At 41.2% G+C, this 27540-nt stretch overlaps 1 protein-coding gene across 7 annotated transcripts in view; it reads left to right on the top strand.

Moving 5' to 3' along the window:
- GRM3 (glutamate metabotropic receptor 3) overlaps positions 1–23668 on the top strand; it is a 118084-nt gene extending 94416 nt beyond the window's left edge. For all 7 annotated transcript variants that reach the window (XM_076358690.1, XM_076358340.1, XM_076358514.1 and 4 more), the window contains 3 exons: positions 9337–10403; positions 17342–17516; positions 23121–23668. In XM_076358690.1, coding sequence (XP_076214805.1) covers positions 9337–10403; positions 17342–17516; positions 23121–23194 — 1316 coding nt within the window. In that variant the 3' untranslated portion in view covers positions 23195–23668. The remainder of the gene's footprint in view (positions 1–9336; positions 10404–17341; positions 17517–23120) is intronic.
- The last annotated feature ends 3872 nt before the right edge of the window (positions 23669–27540 follow it).

Below are 27540 nucleotides of genomic sequence, written 5' to 3'. Positions count from 1 at the left end.
AAATTTGCTACAAAACACTAGAAAATGCTTGATCATATGCAGAAGTGTATGGGGTGGGTTTGCTGGACTCTTCTAGTCTAAGCAGCAATGACATAGTTGCCCATAACAGCAGAAGGTTGTGCTCTTGAGGTCCCTTCCAAGTCTATTCCTTTGACATAAATAACTATAACATCATGTGCCCCTATAAACAATTTTTACCTGTAGTTTCTCTGAAAGTAGAGTTTTTCCACGGTATTTATCTATGGCCCTGATTGATGGAGCAGCTGATCACTGCTCCAAGATCTTGATGCTAGCTTGGTAGCAGAGATTAGCCTGCTGTGCCAGGACAGATCTCCACCAGACAGTGGCAAATAAGACACTGTATGAAGCTGCTATTGGGAACTGACAAAAATGTGCTGAAAAAGTTTGTTAAACTTCCTCTACTACATTTGCACATCTATTTGAATAAACAGCTAATGGCTAGTTAATGGTCCAGCAACTGAAAGAATAAAAAGCCCATCTTTAAAGGCTCTTTAGAGAAGAAAATATCTCGTCAGATGAAGGTTTGAGGTAGTGCTGTTAATGTGCTTTCTAGATCTCTGAAACACTTTATCAGTCTAAGTTTATCAATGTGTCTCTGCTTCCACCATTAAACAGGCAAATAAATCAACATTTTCTTTTTACATTTTCCCCTGAGGTGCAGTGATTGTTGTTGCTATTGCTGAACTGATTCAGTGGAGCAAAACATTAGCAAAAATGATTCTGTGCTCTTAGCTTTATCTTTTCTCCCTGAGAGCAGAAGAATTTGCAAGTATTAATAGGACATGCAGCTTGCATGTTGTAGGATAATGCACACCAATGAACACTGATGATGTTGGGAAAGGTGACGTGCTACCTTTGCAGCTGGTGTGTGATATGCATGAAAAACCTTAAAAGCCAGGAGTTCTTATCCTTTATCTCACTATCTTTTTACTGAAATTCATTGTTGCGAGTAGCCCACTTTCACCTCTCGAATGGCTAACAGTATTTGGTCATTCATGACATATACTCTATTGAATATTGACTTAACCTGTCATTTTAGTAGATGTGCATTTCTAGACATCACATTATTATATGAAAATGATTAAAAAGAAAATCCAGACTCAAATCTTTACAAAGGAAGAGGAGTCATATTTAATGTGTGTGGTGGGCCTTACTGAAAGCATTAGTTTGATGATTTATCTGTCAGTGGCCAAAATTCAAGCCAGCCAGCTTTCATATCTTCTTTGACACAACTGACTTTGTAGTCTAATAACTGGAGAACTATCAATGGAGGAAGCTACCCACCTTCCTGATGGCAATTTGGTTTAGCCAGAGCCCACCTTTGGAGGTGTCTATTTCTCTCCACTGACTGTAGGAGCTCTGTAAGAAAACTACACTCCCAATATAGACATTCTAATTAAGTTTAGGTTAAAGAAATATAGGCCACTTTTTTCATGCACATATTATATTCACAGAGAAAACTGATCCCCTCCAGAATCTTACACCATAAGATGTGTGAAACATTCACATTTCCAGACTCCAAGTCTTCTTTGTCTTCCACCAACATTATGTCAGATGTGCCAAATACTATAACTGAGCTGCATAGTATGTCTGAGCATAAAGGTTCCTGTGTGTTTCACCATAGGATTGTTTCTTTATTCCAGCTCTGAAGCATTCTACAACTCTTTTTTTTCCACAAAATGTTCAATAAATTTGAGCTTCAGTTATTTCAGAAAGATGCTCTCCTTAGAATTCGCTACTTATGCTTTTATTTTCCTACTGGAAATACAATTTCCTTTTGCAAATTACCTCATTATTAGCAATTTGTAGGGTGATTGCTGAGAGTTTTCAGTAGCTTCTTAACAAAAATAATAGCATAGAGTCATAAGATTTGTAGGAAGAGGCAATACATTTATTAGACTGCCCACATATCTGGAAAAAACACAGAAGCTTTTGGCATAACATCTCTTTGCCATATCCTGTCTTGCATCTTGATCAGACCTTGTGTTTCTAAACTATATACTTTTAAAGAAGCAAACAAAAAGCTCTCAGCAATCACTCTGCAAATGGATAGTAATGAGGCTGTTTGCAAAGTGAAATTGTGTTTCCAGGAGGAAATAAAAACCTGATATACTGAACTCCCAGCAGAGCTGTTCCTTCAAAATAATTGAAGATCAAATTTATTGAGCAATTTTTCTGATGACCTAATGAAGTGACCTTGTGCCTGAAAGCTTGTGCACTTCTTCCATCTATAGACTAGTTTAATAAAAAATATTGCCTGTCTTATGGGCTTGAAATTTCTTGAATCTTAGACCATCACAGCTGCAGTATTACTACTACTAAATAACAGTATTGTATTATAAGTAATTAAATCTATGTCAGCCCACCTGATTTGGGAGTGTCTTCATATCAAGTCAATTGGAAATAACAGTCAGAGGGTCTGTTTCATGGTTCATTTGGTTCTGATCTCTAAGGGCAAACTATCTAACTAAATTATTCAGAGCACTGTCTGGAAACACCCCTCTAATCCTCAAGTCCCTACAGAGGAGAGAATGTTTTAACCAACTTCCTTTAATATCTTAATAACTGAATCTATTTGTATTTCCTTCAGGCTGACAAAGAAGTACAAAAAAATATTATTAGGTATTCAGCACTTCCTTAGCCATCAGCTACTGTATGCAATCTGGGGGTGGAATTAGTGCATCGTGGAATGGTGCCTCCAAAAAGAGAAAGACTCATGCCCTTTGTGACATTACCGAGTCCTTCACTTAGTCCAAAAGTGAATTTTAGCAAAATTAAAACACAGCTTCAACCTCTTTCAGCTGCACCCTGGATGTACTGAGAAGAGAGGGGTAAGGCAAGGCACCAGTTCCCAGCGCCGAGGTTAAATGAGAATGTCCCTCACCCAGAAGTCCAAATCGGACACAGGGAACTCATAACCCCGGGCTGGGAGAAAGACCCAACCAAAATCTCAAGCTCTGAAAGCAATTTTAAAGTTCAGCAACTGGCAGATAGCTCGTCAGCGAACTTATTTTTTTCTCAGACCAGAACATTTCAAGAGACACCAAAGGCCAGCCCAGAACTTATAGTTCCAACTCCCGAGTTTTTGTGTTGTCACCCTAACAGTGGCGATAATTCTTCATAATGGGACTGGGTTCCCCTTGCTTCTGTTTACAAAATAACTAGTTGGCCTGAGGGAGGAGTTAGGCAGTTTAAAGTGATGGTTTAATTTCTTTTGTAATTGCAAGTTGATTGCTCATATAAATTACCTTGCATGCATTTTGGCCCTTTGCCAGCCATTTCCTAAAGTGGATAATCTTAAATTAAAAGAGTGGTACAAATCGAAAGGCATTGCTATGTTGGAATCTCACAAATCATTCATATCCATTAACCTAGCAGACTTACTAAAAAAAGAAAAACACCTTGGATGCTTTTCCATGAATGCTTGTTTTATTTTAAAGTTGGACTAATGCAACTTTAAGCAAAAAACTTCAAGAAGTTTTCTTAATTTCTGGGGATATGTTTTGTATTTTTAAGGAGAAATACAATAACAGTAAAACATTTACATGCTTTCTGCCTTCCATGTCTCAAACTCCGAATCCCTTAAGGAATCAGAAATCCACTTTTTAATTCCTTAAATTTCCTTTAAAAATTAGAGTGATTTCATAATGTCCTTGATGAAGGGTTGCACCTTAGCATCTAGTTCATTCTCCCTGAGTCCTAAAGACCACACATATGCCCAAGGGCCACACAAGCAAGAGAACAACACACACCTGGAAATGTAAAACATTATTCTTGAAGCAAGTGTTTCACAGGAAAGGTAACTAGGGAGTTCTGCGTTCAGCCAGGCTGAGGAAAATGACAAGCTGAATTAATCCCCCTATTCTTAATTTATTTTGCCAGTGTCCACATTATTTTTCTCCTGGACTGCTCTCTCTGATAGCCTCTGCAGCAGTCACAGCAGCCTGTGCAGACAGCTTGCAAGAGACACCACCCTTTCGCAGGTACATTGCAGAGAGCTTGTACAAGTTGCTATCACTTGGCGCTCCAGCTGTGAGCCTTTCTGTTCCAAATATTGGTGATATTCATCTTGCCTAACTTCAGATGCATATATTGTAGATGTATTTTAGCTTGTCAGTCTCATTATGGTCAGCAGAATAAAACCAGCTACAGTTCAGCTGAGCTATCCTAGATACCTACTCTAAGGTGAACGGTAGAAATACCCATTCTCTTTTGTAGGACAGAAGCTTGGGATAACTAACTCATATCATAGAATCATAGAATCATAGAATCATTAAGGTTGGAAAAGACCTCTAAGATCATCGAGTCCAACCATTAACGCAACACCACCATGCCCACTAAACCATGTCCCTAAGCACCTCATCTACATCTATCTATGCAGATACCTGTGTGATAGATCTTTGCAACTAAGCCTGGGGAAACATTTCTGTCTTTGACTACTGCAAATGCTGTGGGGGTCTATGACATGTTAAAATTCCCTACAACAAGTGAGTTTCTAACCTGAGAGAGAAACCATAGAGCTGAATGGAAAATCTGTAGACATAGACAGGAAAATTACATTTGTAGAAGGCTGATCAGTCTCATCCATTTCTTGAATGAGAAGAAGCAATACTGCATATGACCCAAACACATCCAGAAATGGTGCAGAGGTTAAAAGTGATTACTTGTCTCTGTGAAAACTGATATTTTAAGCCCATTCATTATTTATTAATTGTGGAGAGGTACAACTTAGTGACACTTCACTCTGAGCATTCCTTACACTAACTTTTAAATTGCCAAGTTTCAATGTCCCTTCTGGAATCAGGTGTGAAACCAGCTGCGTTATGCTGAGATAGAAACAAGAGTGGGTGCATCAGGTCTCCATTACTCAGTCTGAATGTTCAGCCAAGCAGAAATAAGTCACTTTGACCTCAACAAACCATATCTAGCTAAAAATAAAAGAAAATGAAAAGATAAATGCATTCTCAGTGTCCTTTCTGATACTTTTCAAGATAAGGCATCACACACGCAGATGAGCCCGTTGGACAAACACACCATATCCTGTGGTTATATTATTATTAAGGCTCTTCCTTAAAGTGCTTTAATAAGGCATTGCCCAGGATATGTAACAGGAAGGAGTAGGGGGCATGAATAAAAACTCTATTTTTCCATTACATAAACAAAAGCCTTATTTTTCAGTCTTAAATCAGAAATTCAGAGTTTTTGCAGCACCATCTAGTGAGACTAAAGAGGTTTTACTCAACTCTTCAGAAAATCCAGCTTGTTCCCTCTTTACATTTGTATTCCTTTTTAATTATGATCTCCTTATAGTCTATTGGCTGAAAGTCTTTGGGGCCAACAAGCTGTTGAAGAAGGTGCCTTTGGTGCACACAATAGTCCTTTTTACATTTCTTTGTGAACCGCATCAAATCCCACAGCTTTGCAAACTGCCGAGCTGAAAAACCGCAGAGCTTTCATCAAGCCTTGTTATTAATGACTTGCCTCCTAGTAAGTGAGCTGTGCCTCTGATCTGTACCTTGTTTTGAAAGAATACACTCTGCAAGCAAAGAACAGATGTGTGTTTTATGGGTATGAAAGATGTTCTCAGATGTAGGCATACCTGTCACCATTTCTACCAGGAAGTGTTGCAGATGGTATTTTCTATAAGACAACATCTATACACTCAGCTCTGTGCCAGACACATGCAAGACTCTGTATGCAAAATATCCTTCCTGGCCCAAAGAAGTTGCTGGCAAACAAAACTCAGTCTGATTCCAAACCAGTTAAGAAGACGCTCATCTTTTCCTAGACTGCCCTGTCTTAAAAGTTTCCCTGTGCCTAATTAGGATTAAAACCACTTTGTTTTCTTCATCTACTCAATGCTGGTTAAAAGATCCTGGAGTTTTTCACCCAACTGAGCCAACGTGAGGAATCAGAAGCGTTTGAAAAAATATTTCCCATACCTCCTCTTAAAATAATGGTTTTGGCCAATAAGAAAATAAATCCCCCCTTCAGAACTTTCTTTCTGAATTCTTTCATGTCATCAAGAGCTGTACATCACTGACACCAAAAATAATAAAGATTTCCAAATGAAAGTAACTACCTGCTTCTAACAGTACATAAGCACATCCTTGCAAACATTATGTGACTGTTGGAAAAGATGATTCCACTGTAGGAAGATGAAAACAAAATGACATAATTCACTGTATAAGAGCTATAATGTTATTTTATCTTCTTATCCATATCTGCTACTAAAACAGTAGTAAAACTACACAGTGTTTCCTCTCTTATCTGAAGCTGAAGGAATTTGTCCTCCCCTTACACAATGGCATCCTTCTCCTTCGATAGGATTTCTTCAGTGAGCTGATAGAGGCAGGCTGCCTGCACCACGGCTCCATAGGTTTCTGTCTTCTGCCCTCGGTATACCTAAGTGTTTCTCCTGTTGTCATAAATGTCACTGCTGTTGCATCTTCATTGCTGAACTGCTGCAAGCTGGAGCACAAAACACCACTGGTTTATCTTTAAGTCACTTTTAATTATCCTTTTTTTCCTTGATAACTTCTTTTATAGAATTTCTCTTGGATAACTGCTTTGCATAAGGATAATTCATTTCATGAAGTGCAAGGGTAGGAGAAGATTCGAAGATACTGCTCAAAGGAGGCAAAGTTTGTATTGTCATTCAGATAGCCTCTTAGCTAACAGCATGGGTAGACCCAAAGAGTCTTATCTCTCATCTCCCAAAGCACGAATCCTAAACAGTTTGGCTACAACTGTGAAAAACACCTGCCAGAAATACCTGTTATAAAGATTGTAGGTTTATTCACAAAACTGAAATTTAACTACGAAAAAATTCTCAGAGTGACTTATGGTATGGCCTGATATTTCATCTCTGGGAAAGTCATTTGCCAATACGCAAAAATTATTCTTTTTATTCTAGAACATGAAGTCTTGCTTTCATATGATATCACATTCTTGCCTATAAGCATCTTATTTGTATGATTATTATTAGATCATATTTTCTGAAAACATAATTTTTTGGAAGTGGTTCTACAGGATCTAGGATATGCTGATAAATATCAGTTAAAATACCTCAGTGATTTTATATGTAGTTAGTAGGTATATTAATTGCTGCCACCCAGTGGGCTCATCTGTAGGCTTTGGCTCACCATACTATAATTTAATACATCATTGTTTGGTTAAATGATTTGGTCCTTTCCATCTGAAGGAGTGTGATTTATTTTCCTCTATCAGCAGCCACTGAAAATGAATGTTTCAAGCTACAAGCTGTGGTTAACTTAAAACCTATTGTCCTACAAAAACCTTTTCTTCCTATTTGTAGCATGGGAACAGCCCCATGGAAGGCAACATACGCATGAGCTTCAAGTTAACTGTATGTGAGATTACCTGCTTTGCCTTCTGGACCTACCTGCAAAGTCCAAGGCAAATACTTTCCTCTATTTAAATGATAAATATTCTATCAGAACTAAGAAGTTAAACATGTTACACAGGGAGAACTCTTTCCTGAAAAGCACTGATATTTCTAACCCTCATGTAACTTGTACTGGGCTACTCCTGCACTGGAAGTTATGCACTTGACACATGCGTGAGGAGGAAGGAGAGAAGGGAAGCTGCTTAATATTCTTCTTGTTGACCTATATTTTGAATTTAGCTACCTGTTTAATTTAAAGCATGTTATTTCCAGGAGGACTGCCCATTTGGGAGAGTATTATGCTGCCTTTAATTTTTGTGGACTCAGAGGTCTTGTTGGGCTAGACAGCAGTACAGCTAGATGCCAACAGTGAAGAAAGAGAGAAAATAATCCTCTTACACATTCCTGGGTTACCCAGACCTAGTCTGTAATCCTGCAAACCAAGGCTGTCCACCACTGTTGTTGACACAGGTGAGGTGGTAAAACGCAGGAGAGGGCAGGGATAAGAACAGGCAGACTTTTGGCTCAAACCCAGAAGATACTATAGCTGGGCATAAATTATCTTCCAACCTTGCCCTAAGATAAGAAGAAGGTTGGGAAAGAAATGCACTCCAAGTCCAGCACCTAGGGAGGTGCAGGTTATGCATCAACCCTCCAATCAGGGCTTCTGTGCCAAAACCCCCTGTCCCTTTTACTGACCTTAGTGGGAATACTGCAAAATAAGGTAACGCTCTGTAGGAATAAAGGTGAAAGAATTTGGCTTCAGTGCTTTACGGAAGTTAAATAAATCTACTGCAAGAATTCCAAAGTATCTGAAGGTTGAAGTGGAAGAAGATATTACATCCTTATATGATATTGCTCATTGCATAGCATGGGCACAGATGCAGGGAAAAAGATTTATTCCAGCAATGACAGTGGAACCACTTCTGTAACCAAAGACACTGGGGAATGAAATCACCTTTATTGCTCATCAATGGCAAAAAAAAACCCTTTTGCTTCCTGCCTATAAAGCTGTTCAACTTTGATGCTACAGCAAATGACCAATAAATCACACAGTAAATGCAATTTCCTCCTACATTTTTAATATTTCTTCATTCCCGGCATGAGCCTCAGCTGGAGGGAAAAACAAAAACTCTCCAGAGCTTACCAGTTGGAAGTGTTACAATATTGATTTCACAGAAGGTCACAGATCCAGTTTGTGGTTTTTTCATCTATTCCCCAAACAAGATATAGGACCAAAACAGCACATGCTGGGAATCTCAGACCAGACAAGAAATATCAGAAACTTGTAAAATTGAAGCAAATTAGAAGGGATTCAAAACTTCCTACAGCACAGGGAGAAGTGAAAAAGACATAGTAAGAAATTGTTGAGGACTTCATAGTTACTTCTCCATCATCCTCAGAATGAACCCTCTATTCAACCGCATTCCAGACTGTTGTCCTCAAAACTGATGTTTATTGATCTGACCGTTTAAATTTCCTTATATCATGACAGGCAAATTTCACCAAATAATGCTAAGTCTCAGTTAGAAGCAGACCTCTTTCTTTCAAGAGAAAATGTGAAAGGTAGCAGTTGTGCATACTGGGGGAAATAATTGGAAATTCATTTATAACCAGGGCAAAAAAAGTAAGGACATTGGTAATCTAATGTAACTCTCCACATTCACAAATATTTCTCATGCAGTAAAGTGAAATAGAGTTCTATTATCTGAGTTCTTTTCTTCTTCCAAGTTCAAACAAGGCAAAACCATTTCAAAAATGATACAGATACAAACCTCTCGACTTACCTGTTAGCACTTCAATTGGTTTCTATAAGCTGTCAGGTGTTCGTGCTTGCCATAAGGATGAAAAAAGTCATCTGCTGTTATTTAATAATAACATTCTCTATTTCTTTTTTTTTTTCACAGCTCCATTCAACCCTCCCAATGCCGCGGACAGTATGGTCAAGTTTGATGCCTATGGAGATGGGATAGGACGATACAATGTGTTCAATTTCCAGTACACTGGAGGCAGATACTCCTATGTGAAGGTTGGTCACTGGGCAGAAACCTTGTCACTTGAGGCAGACTCTATCCACTGGTCCAGGAGCTCTGTCCCCGTCTCCCAGTGCAGTGATCCCTGTGCTCCTAATGAGATGAAGAATATGCAACCAGGAGATGTCTGCTGTTGGATTTGTATTCCCTGTGAAACCTATGAGTACCTGGCTGATGAATTTACCTGTGCAGACTGTGGGCCTGGAAAATGGCCCACAGCTGACCTGACTGGCTGTTATGACCTACCAGAAGACTACATCAAGTGGGAAGATGCTTGGGCAATAGGTCCTGTTACCATTGCATGCCTGGGCTTTATTTGTACTTTTATGGTCATTGCAGTGTTCATCAAGCACAACAATACTCCTCTGGTCAAAGCCTCTGGCCGTGAACTGTGCTACATATTGCTGTTTGGGGTCTTCCTGTCTTACAGCATGACTTTCTTCTTCATAGCCAAGCCTTCTCCAGCTATCTGCACCCTGCGTCGTTTGGGGCTAGGAAGTTCCTTTGCTGTCTGCTACTCTGCCCTTCTGACAAAAACAAACTGCATAGCCAGAATATTTGATGGTGTAAAGAACGGTGCTCAAAGGCCTAAGTTCATCAGCCCCAGCTCTCAGGTCTTCATCTGCCTGAGTCTCATTTTGGTACAGATTGTGGTGGTGTCTGTGTGGCTTATCTTGGAGGCCCCTGGCACCAGACGGTACACTCTTCCTGAGAAGAGAGAGACTGTCATATTGAAATGCAATGTCAAAGATTCCAGTATGTTAATCTCCTTAACATATGATGTAATCCTCGTAGTCTTATGCACTGTATATGCCTTCAAAACAAGGAAATGTCCAGAGAACTTCAATGAAGCCAAGTTTATCGGTTTCACAATGTACACAACGTGCATCATTTGGCTGGCCTTTCTCCCCATATTTTATGTGACATCCAGTGACTACAGAGTAAGTCTTTGGATATCCATTTCCATAAACCATGTGCATCACTTTAAAAGGACCCTGTCGTCATTCACTAAAAGCTTCTTTCACTTCTTTTGTCCTCGATCCCTTGCGAACAAGCTCTGTTTCAATGTTAATGTCCACCTAAGCATACTACCAAATTTTAGCTTATTTCTAAGAAAGATGGTCTTGTTTCAACCTGAGCATGTACAGTTAAAGGTGGAAGGGATTAGTACAATCAGTCTGATTGTGATAGATGCATAGGGTATGGATCAAGTATTCATACTGGTACGTAAGTATGTGAAGTCACAGTCCTAACAGAAAAACCTAGTAGATCATGAGCTAGAATGAGTCATAATGAGTTATTTGGTGGAGGTGGGCTTTAAATTAAAAACTGAACTAACTAGTCTCCTTCTGCAAAAGAATATGCCATTCAAACGTGGTATTATCTTCCAAATAAAAAAGATAAGGAAAGAATTTCAAAATTTCCTATGAAACAGGGTTGTTTAAAAAAAAAATTCCAACAAATGTTATGCTTGAATATAGAACTTTTTATTCTTTCTCCACTTTGTATGGGATAAAACACATACCTCACTGAGCAGAAAATATTGCTCAGCCTTCACCAACAAACTTAAAAAACATTAAATTGTTTAAATTGCCACGTAGTGTTGCAAACCTTCAAGTTCAATAAAATCATATTTTTGGACAGAAGTAAATTGTCTCAGAAAAAGATTCAGATCTGCTCCACTGGAAATCTCACGGTTATTATGACGTGAGAAGTGACTGCTGGAGTTGGCCCTTACAGCAGTTTGCAGTGAATTAATTCAACTTTCTGCCCAGAAGAAAGGTAGCAGACTAACTTAGGGTAGTATTATAACCAGTAGTATGTACATGAAATAGCATGTAAAACTGTGGAGCTAATAATGTCATTTAACATACTTTTGGCGTGACCACCTTGGAACAGTATATTTAGTACTATTTTTCTCAGCTGAGGAAAGGTACTGAAAACCTCGAGAAAACAAGGATAGATAACAAACAACACAGTAAGACACGCTGAGTGACAGTAAAAGAGCTAAATATATTTAGTCTAGACAAGAGTAAACCCAGGGAGACGTGATCACAGACTATAAATAATTTCAAGGCAACAAAAAGAGAGAAAGGAATTATTCAGTCTCAGGAGAAGTTAGAATGGCAAGTAATGGACTGAAGCTAATGAAGGAAAAGTTTAAGTAAGGCACTGGGGAACAGCTTCGGACGCTCAAAATAATCAAGAAGATAGACACAGAAGGAGGGCAATATTAGTGCAGACAGTCACATGAGTGGGCAGCACAGACACTAATGGTCAAGAGAAGCATGACTTGATTGCTCAAGCAGCATTTTTCAGCCTTATCTCCTGAGTGGGATTTTCAAAATGACTCGTAGGCATTTAATTTAAATACAAGGTTCCAAATAAACCAACTCGAGTCCTACCAAATTGACAGAAAATGCTTTTAACACCTTTTTTGATACTTTCATGACATGTCAGGAGCTTTTTGAAAGTCCCATCCTAGATGTCTACACTTCTGGGGTTCCTTTGAAAAGCCCACATTTAATTTCCATGCAGTGTTACATGTTGACTCTGAATCAACCTGTGCAATCCTGATATAGACCAATACTGGTGGCATCACCAATAAACAGCCTTAGAAACATAATAGTAGCAATGAAAACAATGAATGTTGACTGGCTTGAGATTTTATCATTAAGCACAAACATCACTTAGGACTCACCCTTCTGGAAAAAAAAAGGAGAGCCCCTGGAAATTTATGCAGAGATTTGGTGTTGACCTCACTGTAGTAGTTAAAAAAAACCCAAAAAAAAGTAGTTCAACGTAGTATACATCCCTACCAATATCGAAGCAGAAATGTCCCTGTATGAACCCTATATGACAGGTGCCAGACAGCATGTTAGATGTGCTGGAATGGCATATTACTGTATGTCTTACAGATTCACCCACCAAATAACCCTGCTATTTGGTTAAGGCTTTCTCTACAGTGAGAAGGGTTTATGGTATAGCTATGCCTTCAATACATACATGCTTTTTTCCTGTTAGAGTAAGCTTGCTTATATTGGCACCACCACGCTCTTCTCCCTGAATCCAATACATTTTAACAGCAAAAGGAATTCTGGCAGAAGGGTTTATAGTAGAGCTCTTGGTGATTCAATCGTGATGTCAGCTGTGGGATTTTTCCACACACAACATGTCTTCACATAATTATCAAGGTTGGAAGGGACCTCTGGAGATTGCCTTGTCCAAGCTCCCCTGCTCAAAGCAGGGTCACCTACAGCAGGTCACTCAGGGCTATGTCCAGTCAGGTTTTGAATACCTCCAAGGATGGAGACTCCACAACCCCTTTGGGCAACCTGTACCAGTGTTTGACCATCTTCATAGTTTTCTTATGTTTAAACAGAGTTTCCTGTATTTTGGTTTGTGCCTGTGGCCTCTTGTCCTGTCACTGGGCACCTCTAGGAAGAGTCTGGTTCCTTTTTCTTTTCTCCCCCCATGAGGTACTTACATGCACTGATAAGATCCTCCTAAGCCTTCTCTTCCCCAGGCTGAACACTCCCAGCTTTCTCAGCCTCTCCTCATTCGGCAGTTGTTCCAGTCCCTTAATCATCTCCATGGCCCTTTGCTGCCCTTCCTCCAGTATGTTCATGTCTCTCTTGTACTGGTGAGCCCAGAGCTGGGCACAGCACCCCACATGTGTCTCACCAGTGCTGAGCAGAGGGGAAGGATCACTGCCCTTGACCTGCTGACAACACTCTGCATAATGCAGCCCAGGAGGTCATTGACCTTCTTTGCTGCAAGGGCACATTGCTGCCTCATGATCTACTTGTTGTCCCACCAGGACCTTCAAGATCTTCCCTGCAAAGCTGCTTTCCAGCTGGGTGACCCCCAGCATGTACTGTTGCCTGGGGTTGTTCCTCCCAAGGTGCAGGACTCCGCTTTTCCCTTTGTTGAACTTCATGAGGTTCCTGTCATCCCATTTCTCCAGCTCGTTGAGGTACCTCTGGGTGGCAGCACAGCTATCTAGTGTATCAACGACTCCTCTCAATTCTGTATCGTCTTCAAACTTACTGAGGGTTCACTCAGTCCCAGCATCCAGGTTGTTAATGAAGGTGTTAAGCTGCATTGGTCCTTATATCAACCACTGGACCAACTAGTGACTGGCCTCTGGCTGGACTTTGTGCCACTGATCTCAATCCTTTGAGCTCAGCAGTTCAGCCAGTTTTCAGTCCACCTCACTGTCCACTTACCTAGCCTGTACTTCATCAGCTTGTCAATGAGGATGTTATAGGATACAGTGTAAAAAGCCTTACTAAAGACAAAATAAATAATATCAGCTACTCTCTCATCATCCACCAAGCCAGTCATTTCACTGTAGAAGTCTATCAAGTTGGTTAAGTATAACGTCCCCTGTGTAAATCCATACTGACTACTGGCAGTCATTGCTCATCCATGCAAGCCTCCTGCCACATTTACTTGATTTCCCCATTGGGATAGGCCATTCTTAAGTTTGGATGAGGCGATTCTTGAAAAACAGCCAGGCCTCCTGGACCCCTCTTCTCTCCATGGCCGTATCTCATGCTATTCTTCCAAGATGCCTGAACAGGTCAGCCTGCTTTGCAGGGTGGAGATCCTACTTTTTGCCTTGCTTCCACCTCTTGGGATCCTGAATTCCAGCATTTGCTGGTTGCAGCAGCCAAAGCTTTCCCTGCCTGTCACATACCTGACAAGTTCTTGCTTGTTTGTAAGTATGAGATCATGCAGACCGTCTTCCTTCATCAGTTCCTCAATCACCTGTTTTAGGAAGTCGATCTCAGCATGCTCCAAAAACCTCCTGCATTGCCTCTGCCCTGCTGTGTTGTCCCTCCAGCAGGTATCAGGGTGGTTGAACTGCCCCAAAAAGACCAGGGCCTGCAAACATGAGACTTCTTCTAGTTGTCTGAAAAAATGCCTCTTCTACTTCTTCCTGATTATGTGGTCTATAGCAGACACCCACCACAATGTTGTCCACTTTGGTCTGCCCACTAATCCTGACCCATAATCTATCAGCTGGCTCAAGACCCATTGCTGGGCAGAGCTCCATTCACAGACCCCTGCTCTCTCACACAGAGTGCAACTCCCTCTCCTCGCCCTGCTACCGGGGTACTGACCTATGCTGTAATTGCAGATCTGTAAGTAGAGCAGGAGCCATCTGCCTGCTGCCACAAGTCACAGATTTCCAGCCTTCATCATCATGGGAGTCCTCATTTCCCAACTGAACAAACATAGGCTGCCTAGTTCTTCTCTAGTACAGGCCAGGCTCTTGTACCTGCAGAGTGTCAGAGAAGATACAGTCCACCTTTTTCTCATCATGTTTGATGCTGCAAAGTCTGCTGACCTCCTCCCGTAGCTCCTTAACTTGGCAACAGAAATCCTCCACATCTGCAGAAAAGGAGAACAACTCCTGAGCCCCCATGAGAGGCCTCAGGCATCCCTGCAGCCCCAAAGCTGCAAAGCTGCATCCTCCCTCAGGACCTCAGTCTGGGTCAGTCCTGATATGCCAGGGACAGTTGCCCCTGCAGGCACTGGGGACTGTGCTCTGAGGCATCCCCCTTGCTCTGCAACAAACACAGCCTTCAGCAAAGTTTCTAGCCCTCTTCCGTGCACATTTCTGCACGCTGCTGAACCTGTTAGCTGCCCAGCACCTACAGAGGGCTCTTCTCAGCACCTGCAACAAGAGTGCCCAACCTTACCTAACCAAAAGTCAGCTCAGACAAAAGCTCAGGCTGGTCAAGGACAGCTGACAGAGCTCCTTAGGAGCTGATGGAGGTTGCTAGAAGTCACAGCCTCCTGCAGCAGTCCTCTCCCAGCAGCAGCAAGGCACCCTGACATTCCTTGAAGTGTTCCCACGAGTCCTCCAATGATCCCAGAAGTTGTTCCCAGAAGGTCTAGAAGATCCCAAAACAGAGGCCAGAAACTGCTCTGCAAACTGATGCGTTTGGTGACTGACTGTTAGCTGCACTGTCAAAGATTTAAAGGAGAGCTGCTGGAAAAGATAGATTTCTCTGATGGCATTGATTTTCATGTAGAGATCCACACTGATTTCAGAATCAAAGGCACAATGAAACCTTATATGATTAAATAAGTACACATAACATAAATTCACAGCAGCCCCTATATCTAGCACATTTAAGGGAATTTTCAACTTGATCACCTTAGACAAAAGCTTAAGAAATGCAGCAATAACACAGGAAAGGAAAAGTCTGGGTGTTAAACTGGTTATAACGAAATCAGGTGTCCAAAGTTCCTACTGTTTAGACAGTTTCTCCCTGCATTTTCTTTAGGGGTAATTCTGGCCCAAGGAGCTCACCCCACCCCGCCCAGTTACTCCTGCCTGGTCTAGCAGGATTGCCTCCATTCTGCCAGCACATCGGTGTCTGTGAGGCTGGCTTACACTCCAAACCACTGAACCGACCTGGGTTAAAAGGAACTCTGTGGGATAGGGCTATTTTTAACCGAAATCATTTCATTGATCGAGTGTATAATTGTGTCAGCACAGCTGAGCTGCTTCAGGAGGCACAAACCCTAGCAGAGCAGGCTGGGGAGGAGGAGGGCTTTGTTAGTGAAGAGAACTTACCTTGAAACTACTACCTTCATTTATTCTTGTTTTATAAGAAAACTCCCAGTCCTGTTTTACCAGTTCAAGACCCACCCAGAACTGACTGCAGAGCCCTGTGGGCCAAATGCAGAGAAGTGAAGGAGAAAGTGCAGCTGGAAACACTTAAGGTGTCCCTTTCTCATGCTGCCCCTGTAGGGTCTTCCATGTTCACTCACCCTGTGAAAGCTGAGCACCTTTTCATGATGCTTGCCACATCTGTCTTGGGTAAAGAGTGATTATTATATGATCACATTAATTATTCTCACCGCTGACAAAGCACTTGGTGCTCTGTATATATATAAAGCAACAAAGTCCATTCCCTACTCTGTTTTTCATTTTGCACCAATTATTCCTGACAAGGAGATATGAGAAGCATTCCTATGGAAGAAGGCTAATCTCCAAGGACTGCAGGAGTGTAACTAAGGAAAAATGAGCCATGGATGTATAATCATTCAAATTAAGCGGTAGAGTTTAAAGCAGTTTAATTCAACATCTTAATTAAGGAATCTGCTTGGAAGAAAAGAACATAAACTGAAAATGAGGCAGTTAACTGGCACCTAGTTATACCATTGAACAAAAAGGAAGATAGTGCCAGCAAAGTTACACTAACAAATGACCCAAGGCAACTACTCTAAAATTCTGTAGCCTTACAAACAATTCATTTCTGAGCCTAAAAAAGTATGTCTCAAAGTCAGGGCTCCTTTCAGGTCCAGTCTGACAAATGTCACCAGCTCTTACGTTTACTCCAAATCACACCTATGTTCCTGCAAGGGATTGTTCAAGTTCTCTGATTAAGACTGAGGCTGGAGACTAAATTGTTTTCAAGTAGATGCTTTGTATGAGGCATCTAACGTAACCCCACATAAAGCATGGTATGTGCAAGCTGGTTTCCACTGCAGCCAGCTTTGCCCAGTTGTTGCATGACAGGCATTACAGAGAACTTCTGATCAATTTAGGAATCAAGGACACGGAGAATGAGAGAAAGAGAGCAGAACTACCATTCCTTCACTAAACTGAGGGTGAACACATTCAGTCAAGCTTCCCCTGATATATAGAGACACAGGGCACCATCAGCACCATGCATCTCACTCATATGATCCTAGGATTGCGGAAGATAAGGATGCGACAGATGTTCAAGCCAGCCTGTACCAGTGCAAACCCCCAGGACTCTGCTTCCCACTGTTGTATGATAATGCTTCTAATGTTCTGCATTTCAGAGCTTTCCATATTGAAACACAGTGCTTTGCACCCACTCTCTCCTAGGTGCAAACCACCACCATGTGCATCTCTGTGAGTCTGAGCGGCTTTGTTGTGCTGGGCTGCTTGTTTGCGCCCAAGGTGCACATCATCCTCTTCCAGCCCCAGAAGAACGTGGTCACTCACAGACTCCATCTCAACAGGTTCAGTGTCAGTGGGACCGGGACCACTTACTCCCAGTGTAAGTAACAAAACTGCCACCTTTCTATAAGAATGTGGGGTTGCGGTGAGTTTGCATAAAGACAAGATGGGGTTTTTACCAGCAACAAAAAGACCTTTGTAGGCTGGGCTGTGTACCCCATGGAAGCATCACATCATTTGTGTCTGGAGAGAAAAACTCATCTCCCTCCCATGGGGATCAGCTCAGAGCCCGCTCTGAACCCCACTGAAGTCAGCAGAAAGCTTTTGGTGGGCTCTGACTCCTTCCCGCTGCACAAAGCAAGTAGAGCCCGTCGCTCGCTGTCACTCTCGCAGCAGCGACAGGAACAGATTGCCCTGGAGTATTCCTGTCAAAATGACATGCCAACAGGACCTGGGCCACAATGCAGCATGCTCTCAATGGCTCTTATCGCCTGCATTATAAGGAAAGGCTCCAAGTCTGCAGCAAATGCATACAAGGGATGCCATAAACTGTATCTGTATGCTGAGCGTTGAGCAACACCCTTTGTAAGTGCCACAGCCAGCAGAAGCAATCAGTGCTCGGTTGCAAGGACAGCTCATCTGCTCTGCCTCCCTCCTTTCCCTCATCTTTAGTCTCTTCATCCCAAGCAGATTCACATCTGTGGTTTTGATTTGAGGCTGTCACTCCTCTTCTGGGTGAGTTGCTCAGAGATTTTTTTAGATTTAAAAAAAAAAATAGGTCACCTGTATGTTTGGGTTTTTTTTCTTTGTCAGGCTTAACTAGTCAAGGATGGGAGCACACAGCACCTTGTTCACGGAGCTCTGCAGACAGCATGTCTAACCTGGAAAGCTAATTGAAAAAGCACACTACAACCAGAGGGAGGCAAGGAATAAGAAACAGAGGAAAGGGGGGACACAGATCAAGGCTTGCCAGCGAGTTCACACTAACCTAGCCTGAGTTTTTTGAGTATGACTTAAATTTCAAAATTGGCTAGAAATCTCTGGCACTTCAAGTTTCAGACAGAATGCGGAAGGAAACTGGGACCCTGCTGTGTATCACATTGGCATGGATTAGGAGGTAAAGGGGTCCCAGCCATCTCTGGCTCTCCCACCCCAAACCATACTGTACGTGAATGCTCATGGTCCCTTAACAAGAGAGCAGCCATGTGGCTCTACTCCTCCCCTATCCCACCAGAGTCAGGACTGCATCCAGCCCTGACACTAGAAGCAAAAATCTCCTTGCTGTTTTGGAAAACTTAAACCAAGAGAGATGAGATGGCCCTAAGTGCCCAAAGTGCTGAGCACTCCCAAAAGGGCTGGATTTGCAAGACCAATGGATTCCCAATAACCTTTAGAAGTTTGGTCCCTTGATGAAATGGTAAGTCCCATGAGATTATTTTCATCCCTTATGAATTTGGTAAAAGTGGTCTTTGCAAGTTTTTTAATTCTCTCATACTACAGAATAAGCTTAGACAGAAACCATTTTGATTCATGGATACTTTTGTACAGGATTGCATTTTGGAATTTGATATTTTTATTATAACACTGGATAATACATGTGTGTGTGCAAGCATGCATGTAACTGAAAGACATCCTCAGTGCACATCTTTACATTAAAAGCCTACTTTTTCAGGTTTGTGAATAGCTTTAAGACATTAAGGAAGCATAAAAATCCAGACTTACAGTCTCTTGCTACTTCATTGTTTAGAAAGATGGCTGCAGTCATCTACTTTTCCTGCTTACACCTAGCTGAATAAGGGCTGCTCATCTTTGTTGGTCTTTTCGGACCATGGCAAGACATGGACCTGGAAGTAGAACTAAAAGGTCCATCATATACAATGGAAAAAGCTCTATAGTTTCCATCTCAGACAATTATTTGGGAAAATAACACTGAGAATTCACTGCACCAATATTTTTAAGAAGGAAATTTTTTCCTTACTCCTTTCCATTTATTTGTAAATTATTTTAAATAAATTTTCATTTTTTTAACTGTTTTGTCAGTTATAAACCTCCAAAAAGGTTGTCATCCTAATTGATTCTAATCCATGTCTAAAATATTCCTCTCATCAGTCCCGGAGCTGTCAGCTTGTTTTTATTTTGGTCTTGATGGTGTTTTCATCAGTCAAAAACTGCTTAATATGAGACTGATCAAAATTAGCTCCAGGGCATTCTAGTAACAGCAACATCCAAAAAGCCAGTTCTTGTTCATTATCAGAGCTTCAGAGGACAGGAGTACCCAAGTTGCTCGAATGGGCAATGTGTTTCCTATCTCCAAGGATTCCCACCCCCATTGCATCTCAAGGCTGCCATCACCTCTTCGCTCCATCAGTCATTAATGCCATGAGCATAGTGGGTCATCAACAGCAAGTGACTCACAGACAGTTTTTAACACAGTTCCTTGAACCGTGAAAACTGGTCAAACGCTATGAGAAAAGGTAAGTGACACTCATGATGCTCTTGGGTAGTGTTAAGTATTAGCTCTAAATGTGTATCGCAATTACATCCCTAAACTGAGCAGTGGAGGGAGGGCCTGAGTCAATGGTCAGCCAACCACACCACTGCAACTGCAGTGTGGTAGTGGTCATGAGAGCTAAACTGAGCACCTCATGTACTCGTCTGAATACAGCTCCTCTTCTTTGCTACATGCTCTGCAGAAAGCAAGTAGAGGTGAATACTTGACTGCTAAGCGAGGAAACTTGTTTTAGAGGCATCGAGCTTTGATCATTTTGACAGCTGAAGTCTGGACTACAAAAGAATATAGATTTAAGCTGAAGAGAGGCAGGATATATGTGTACCTAGGTATATGACATATTTTGAAATTTATATATCCGTACACGTTTATTTGAATCTGAAAATTCACATTTGGCAGAGTGCTGCATAAGTTCTGTTTCCCCTGCAGTGTTTCCCCCATTGGGATGTTCCCCAGTTTTCCTGTGGCCTGTTTTATGGGCTTGGCAGAGGTATTCCCATAAGGCAGGAGGTCAGCACTCATAAAACTTCCCAGAGAGCTCAGGACTGATTTAAGCACCTACATGATTCAGGCTGAGCTTTTACACCCAGACGGTGTCATTCATCCAAGTTATGTCCACATGGAGAGCAGCACACAGACTTGAGCTCCTCCAGGTGTCCTCCACAGGGGTCAGAAAAAGAATTGAAGCTACTGTTTATAGCCAGGCTGGTAAATTTTCTCTCTCAGAATTTATTTTCCCAGCCCTTGCTCCAAACTAGCCCTGATATATGGCTTTTATACATGATTAACTCACAGTTGTCCGGCTGTGAGCGTGAGTAGAGGAAGTGGCAGACAGAAAGCAATTTGAATCTGCCTGTTCCTGGCAATGTGGGCATGCTGCAAGGTGCCCATGGCAGCGCTGGATTCTTGCATTTTACCTCTGGTTCTTTGCCTTGGATTATCAAAGCAAAATGAGGGACTGCCAGGAAAGAGGAGATCAAAAGCATGAATTGCAGCCAAATCAAGACTTCAGTCATGTCACACGTTTCTTCTTGGCCTCAACACATGGCAAAATGGAGGTGAAGTGTCTCTAGCAGGCCTGGCCATATTTCAGGAAACCCCTTGGCTGCTGCTATAAGACACGATGTGAAACTCAGAACCCTGCATGGCCAGTGATTAACATTGCTGAGGTCTGTAAGGAAAAGCAAGATCTTTTGTTCAGTCTCAGAGAGAGCTGGATACTCAGTGTGAACACTTTACTCCACCCAGCAGAGTTAATAACTGCCTCCCAGCACTACAAGAGAGGTACGTGCTGTGGAGGAAGCCTGAGAACTCAAAAGGCAAGGCCACTTGTATCTCGCCTACCACCATGTTTCTCTGTCCAACTTTGACATCCTCCTGACCCAGTTACCATAGTATTTGAGCTATTCATGCTCTTCAGTGTGTTGGACTTCAAAAAAACCCTGAAACTAAAAAAGATCTGGGTCAGTGACTGATGTTCACAGAAACAAAATGCTTTTGCCTGCAGTCATACAGCAGTAGAACAAGGATTTGAATCAGGTCTCCTAAGCAGTGCTGATTTATCTATTTGTCAAAAATAAGTAGAAATAAAAATAACAACAATAATAAAAATTTCAAGTCAATGTGCTGCCATATTATACCCAGTTAAAAACTGAATACAAAACCTGTTAGTTAATTTTCACAAAATCATAGACGTGATGCCCTGTGCCCTTTTAACCACAAATGACATTTCAATATATATCCAGGTTGTGAGAGATCAAAATCCATCTACCTAATTCAGAGCAGGGGCTCATTCTTGGCTCACCTGTTTATCAGGAATATGCCCTGCCCTCTAAATAGTAGGTTAGTCCAATAGGTGCCTCTAAATTTCTCTTGTTAGAGCAGTTCTGTTTTCCATTTATATTTATTCAGTCAATGAAATAATTAGAAATAGTAGCTGATTTGAAGAAAGAATGATCTGTTCTGAAAATGATGCTGAGTGTCTTTACAGAACCAGTCTGCAACTGAGAGTGTAGCCAGCACCAGTTTTGGAAGACTGAGCATGCCCTTGTCAGCTGCATAAATTGCTTTTTACACTGGATGATTGAGTTTACTAAGTCATTGCTTGCCATGTGTTTTCTTTGATGAAGGCATCACATTTGTCTGGGTCACTGTTATCATTAACCTAACGTATCTTTCAAAAAACAGCTTTATGGTAGCATGAGCAGAGATGTCACAGAGAATCTGAAAACACATTCCTGATGCCCAATGGATAATTTTAACAACGATGGACAAACTAGCTTGCTTTTAAATTAAAATTCACAAGGCTGTAGCAGAATGGTAATATATCCTACAGTCAAAATACAAATACATTTAGAAACAGATTCTGATACTCAGATTCAATTGTCATATCACTGAAGCAATGAAAACCTACTGTATAAAATATTAGGCAATGTAGACAAGGGTACCAGAATCTGGCCCTCACCTCTGGACACATATTGAATCCTGACCCAGAGCTCCTAGAAATGAAGGGTATTATGGCCAGAAAAATATTCTGGGATTAGATGAGAAATAATCTTGCTTTCAAATTCAGTCAAAAATTTCTTCACTCCATCCAACATGTACAGAATTCTTATTTTTTTAATTAAAAAGTATATCAACACACAGTCCTAACATGCAAAGGTAGATCCTCTCCCGGATTTAAAAATGTTTATATTTTAATTCAGGAATGTCCATTCCAATTATGTGAAATCTCAAAGGATCAGACCTTAACATTTCTTAACAATAAGACGAAAAATCCAAAGGTTCACTTTTTATTCTACAGGGATATCTTAGCACCATTCTAGCTGTATTAATTCACACTACCATCCAAAGTGCTATAAAGTGAGACCCAGTGGCCCAGAATCATCAAAAAAATTTCATGTATTTTATTCAGACACTTCTCGGAGAAGCTTAGTCACCCTAAGTGCTCTCAAAGGTCAGCAAAGAGAAATCAGATTCCTCCAGAGGGTGCTTCAGCCTCAGATCTGAATTGCCTTGTAGCGGTACAAGCAGTACCTCCATCAGCTCCACTGCTGACACAGTCACATACAGTGACTTTTCATTGAGCATCTTGGTTAAATTGGGTGAGATGATCCGGATCAACATAAGTTTTAATCCTGTGTGTTGTAATTTTTTGCTGAAGTCAATTCATTTTCCCCTCTCTTTCTCTTTCAGCATCTGCCAGTATGTACGTACCGACCGTCTGCAATGGAAGGGAAGTTCTGGACTCCACCACTTCATCTCTGTGATTGTGACTTGCAGTTCAGTTCTTGAGTTTTTAGACTGTTAGGCAAAATTTTGCACATGTTGTGCACTCCGGAAAACACCAGAAAACAAAAGAAATCAAAACAAAACTAGTACCTTTTTTTAGAAACAGTGTAATAAATTATTTTTGAGGATTGTACAGTATATAGTGATGTTCTGGAACTTTTTAGACTGATTTTAGCCTTTCTGTTGTTAACGGTTGTAAGGGACATGTAAATAACCATGGTTCACAATGTGCATAGTCCTGCAGTAAGGGAGTGATTTGTTGCAAGCACAGTTGCAATGTTAGGTGACTTCTTTCCTACGAAATTTTTTTGTAGCTCCTTGTTGTAATTAACTTAGACTGCATTTCTATGTTGTATATTACAGTTACCTTACATGTAACAGATCGGTTTTCTCAGCACAAAACAGCAGTATTAATGTAAAGGCACCAATAATAAAAAGATAAAAGTTTTTCAGCATGGTTTCATCTTTTTTTCTTCCTCCCTCAAGGTCATTACATTTCCCTAGACACCAGGATAGTTAAAAAGGATAAAAAGTCTGCAGTACTAGTGTGTGTACACACGTATCTGTGTATAGGTCTGCGCCTGTGTTACAAAATCCATATCACATAGTACGTGCTTACAATGAATGCTTTGTCAGGGTCAAGTATAAATTCCCTCTCCTTAAAAAAAATGCACATTATTAAAGCATCTCAAGTGCTCTTTTTGTTATTAAAATGCAGGGTAATTGTCAAAAGTGAAAATGTCTAATTGCATTTCAATGAGATATTAGCAAAAAATTTTTGATCGCTGGTTCACTCATTTGGCATGACTTAATGCTGTCATGCACACAATAGATTGGTAGCATATAAAAAACAAAGAGATTTTAGATTAGGTTGGCAAAGAGATGGAAGAAAATCTATCAGAAAATTAGCTAAGACTTTTATACCTCCAGCCAAAACAAAGCTGGTTCAGTTTGTCTGCATCAACAGTGCTGTGAAAGGTAACTGGAGCACCGCAGAAACAGAGACCAAAAAAAGTCAAAAAAGAGAAATCCCGGAGACATTTACACACATCTCTGGGGTGACCTTTGCATTCAAATCAAACAATTCAAGACACACATACCGGCTACTTAGACAATTGCTAAATACCTTTAAAGTCTGGCTTGTATAACTGCACTCTTAAAGCTGCCCTCATTCTATTGAAACAATCCAAAATCCTCCCTTCTGCTGGGTCCAAAGTCATTAAGGAAACAAACACACCTTTGATTAATGTATCTGGGCATATTTACCTAAGGGCTTGTTCCCATTGATCTCATTCCAGCTGAGGTCAATAGCAAAATTCTCATTGACTCCAAAGGCAACACCACTGAGGCTTGAAAGGCAGACACTACAGATACATACTGTTGGATGTACAAGTTCTCTGGACCCCAGTTCTCCTGCACTTGCAGACGTTTTTACACATTTCTGGAAAGGTGCAAGTCCTTAGGGCTGAACTGGCAAAGGAAGTAGCTGTTATTTTGAATGCAAAAATTAAAGATGCAGGTTCTTAAAATTCCTACTCACAGATAGATGTCTCATTTTTCTGGACATCCACATGTCCACCAGCAAAGAACTCTTGATGTCAACACTTCTGTGACTGGCTACACAGGCAGCCATTTAAGCCTCTGCATCATGGAGCTGTCTAGTACAGAAATCCCTGTGACTTTCCCCAAAATAGGCATTGCTCAGCCCGCATTACATGCAGAGCTCTGTATTCAGCTTCTTTGTCTCCACAAGCTCTGGAGTGCCTAATGTTTCAGGCTTGGTTCCCACCTTGATGCATGGCACAGGGGTCAAGTTTTGACAGGTTGGGAGACTTGCTTTATAAATCAAGACCCCTTAAAGCATCTCAAGTTGGGCAGCTACATTCATTTGACTTTTGTATGCTCTTTTGTGGATTAAGAGGCTGTTCACAGGATGGCAAAAGGTCAGAATATCTGACCATAATGCTGATGTCCCTGTATCTACATTATCTTTATGGAGCTCTTAAAAATGCCTAAGCCAATGAGAATTTCGTCTCCATTTTTATGGAAAGCAACAATCAGGGTCAAATCCACCTCACCTAACATTCATTGTCTACAGTATAATGCGCCCCTTCTCCCTTTGTACTCAGTGGAGGGAAGTAGGCACAATTCCCCTGGCTTATCTCAGACTGCTACTTCAGGCTGAGATGAATCTCTCCAAATAAAGGCTAGCACAGCTTGCTCAGATCACAAAGTTTGCACTGAAAATAAAGGCATTGTGTCAGATGAATTCCAACCCTAGAATCTAAATTGGCATCACTGAAGCTAATTTATAGCAGGTGAGGACCTTACTGTCCTGGAGTTTTCATTCATTTTGATAGCACTATTGAGAAAATGACCCAACGTCTGTGTCTGAACATGTGTTATGAATATTTAGGTGGTTTGAAAGCCACTTGCATGTGGGTTTTTCATACAAAAAAGCCCCACGTGGAGCTCTGGAGTTCCAGCCCCACCAAATGTTCCCAACATTTTTGTGCTTTATTTGGTTTTGTCTTGAAAGCTTTTCACTACTTTCCGTTGGATGTCCAGGGATGCAGATTATCTGGTATTGCCTGATAATTCAAGTAATCCATTTTCAAAAACCAGCAAAACAAAAATGGAAAATGTCGAGGTCTGGCAGAGGCTTTGCACACCATACTGACATGAAAATCTCTTGAGAAAGGGATTTGTTTGTTGGGGTTTTTTTTTGCCATTGTCTCATGTCATCATTTTAGTTTTTCTATTTAAAACAGTTTATAGTTTTTGTTCCCATTTGTGTAAAACTTGGCTTTAGAGTATAAACCTCTTCTGGTCTCTTTACTGCTCTGATCATACATAAAGATTTGAGTAACTCACCTCAAAGCACGGTGGGTCCTGTCATGGTTCTTTGCATGGTGGAGGGAGCCCCAAGTACCTTGGTTGTGAGCCTGAAGAGTTGTCACACTGCTCTGAGCCCTGCATGCAGCCAACCAGGGGGAAATGCTGGAGACGAGAGCAAGGCTTAACCCACCGTCTACAGTGCCTTTCTGGAGGCTGCAGAAAAGTTTAGTTTTTCATTCAGAAGCCATAACTTCAGAGTACCTTAGCTCTCTGATACAAATCAAGAGTGCAGAAAGGTTTGTGAAAAACTGATCACTTTTTATTTATTGGCTGAGCAGAAAAATAAGACTCAAAAAAATCATCTCAGGTCAATCTGAAGTAAATGAAGTTTGGGGTTTTTTTTTGTCTTTGTTCTTGGTTTTGTTCTGTTTTGCTTTTTGTAGGAGAGGTGTTTCTTTTTTAAGTATTGAGTGAAGTTTGAAAGCAAAACCAAAATCTATTGTGGTAAAACAAAACACTTTATTTTGTCTTCAAGTGATTGTTTTTCCTGAATCAATTGAACACAACTGGCTTCAGTCATAGCCAAAGAAATTTCAAAAGGAATTGTCTTTTCAAATTGAAAAATGATCAAAACCTATTTAAAAAATATCATATTCTACCTGAACAAAACAAACCCCCAAAATCAGTGAAACATGTCCAAAATATCCTGGCTCCACCCAGAAATCTCAGCTCTGGTTAAAGAGGTTTCCACTGCAATACTTCACCCAATTAGTACACTTAGAGTAAGGGAGACCAAAACAAACCCTTAACTCATCACCAAACGCAGTCTGATGTCCATGATACCATTGCCTACTCATTAATGCTTGCAGTCTGCAAGATGAAAGGCAGAAGCTGTTTATCCAGAGCCACCTCAAAGCTTCTCAGCAACACAGGCAAAGCTGAGTTTTGTCACTGCAAGAAGAAAAAAGGCCAAGGCCAGGCTGGGCTGTTTTTGCAATAGGAAGGGGATGGGTAGGAAGCAAAGGCTGGGGGGGAGACCTGGAGTGCCAATCTTCTCGCTTCTCCTGCCTCTAAGGGAACGGCAGGGTCAGCAAGGGGTTCCTCCCTCCCCAGCAGCGCCACTTCCCTACACACACCAACCCCTCCTTTAGAGGCAACAGCGGCAGGCCAGATGATAATGACTTTACCACTGCCTACAACCAGCTGGAAAACAGAGCATGTTACCCCTAAAGAGAGAGACTTTCTAGTACGTTGCCGTTTTAAATATGGAAGGAGGCGGGGACAGGAATGGGCTGTGTATAACACCAAAATTCTGAGAGGTCACTCTTGCATGTCTTTTATTCAAGCAAACGCACGTCCACACAACCTTGCTTTGGCTTTTAGGTGCTGTTAGAGCACCAGCCTCACAGTACACGGGAACTTAGAGTTCTCTTCCTGATGAGGTCCAACTCTATACATCCAGAGAAATAACCAAAGCACAGTGGCA

The sequence above is a fragment of the Aptenodytes patagonicus genome, chromosome 1, assembly GCF_965638725.1.
Source record: "Aptenodytes patagonicus chromosome 1, bAptPat1.pri.cur, whole genome shotgun sequence".
Taxonomy (NCBI): Eukaryota; Metazoa; Chordata; class Aves; order Sphenisciformes; family Spheniscidae; genus Aptenodytes; species Aptenodytes patagonicus.
Note: the sequence above shows the minus strand (reverse complement) of the source record. Positions and strands in the feature narration are given on the sequence as shown.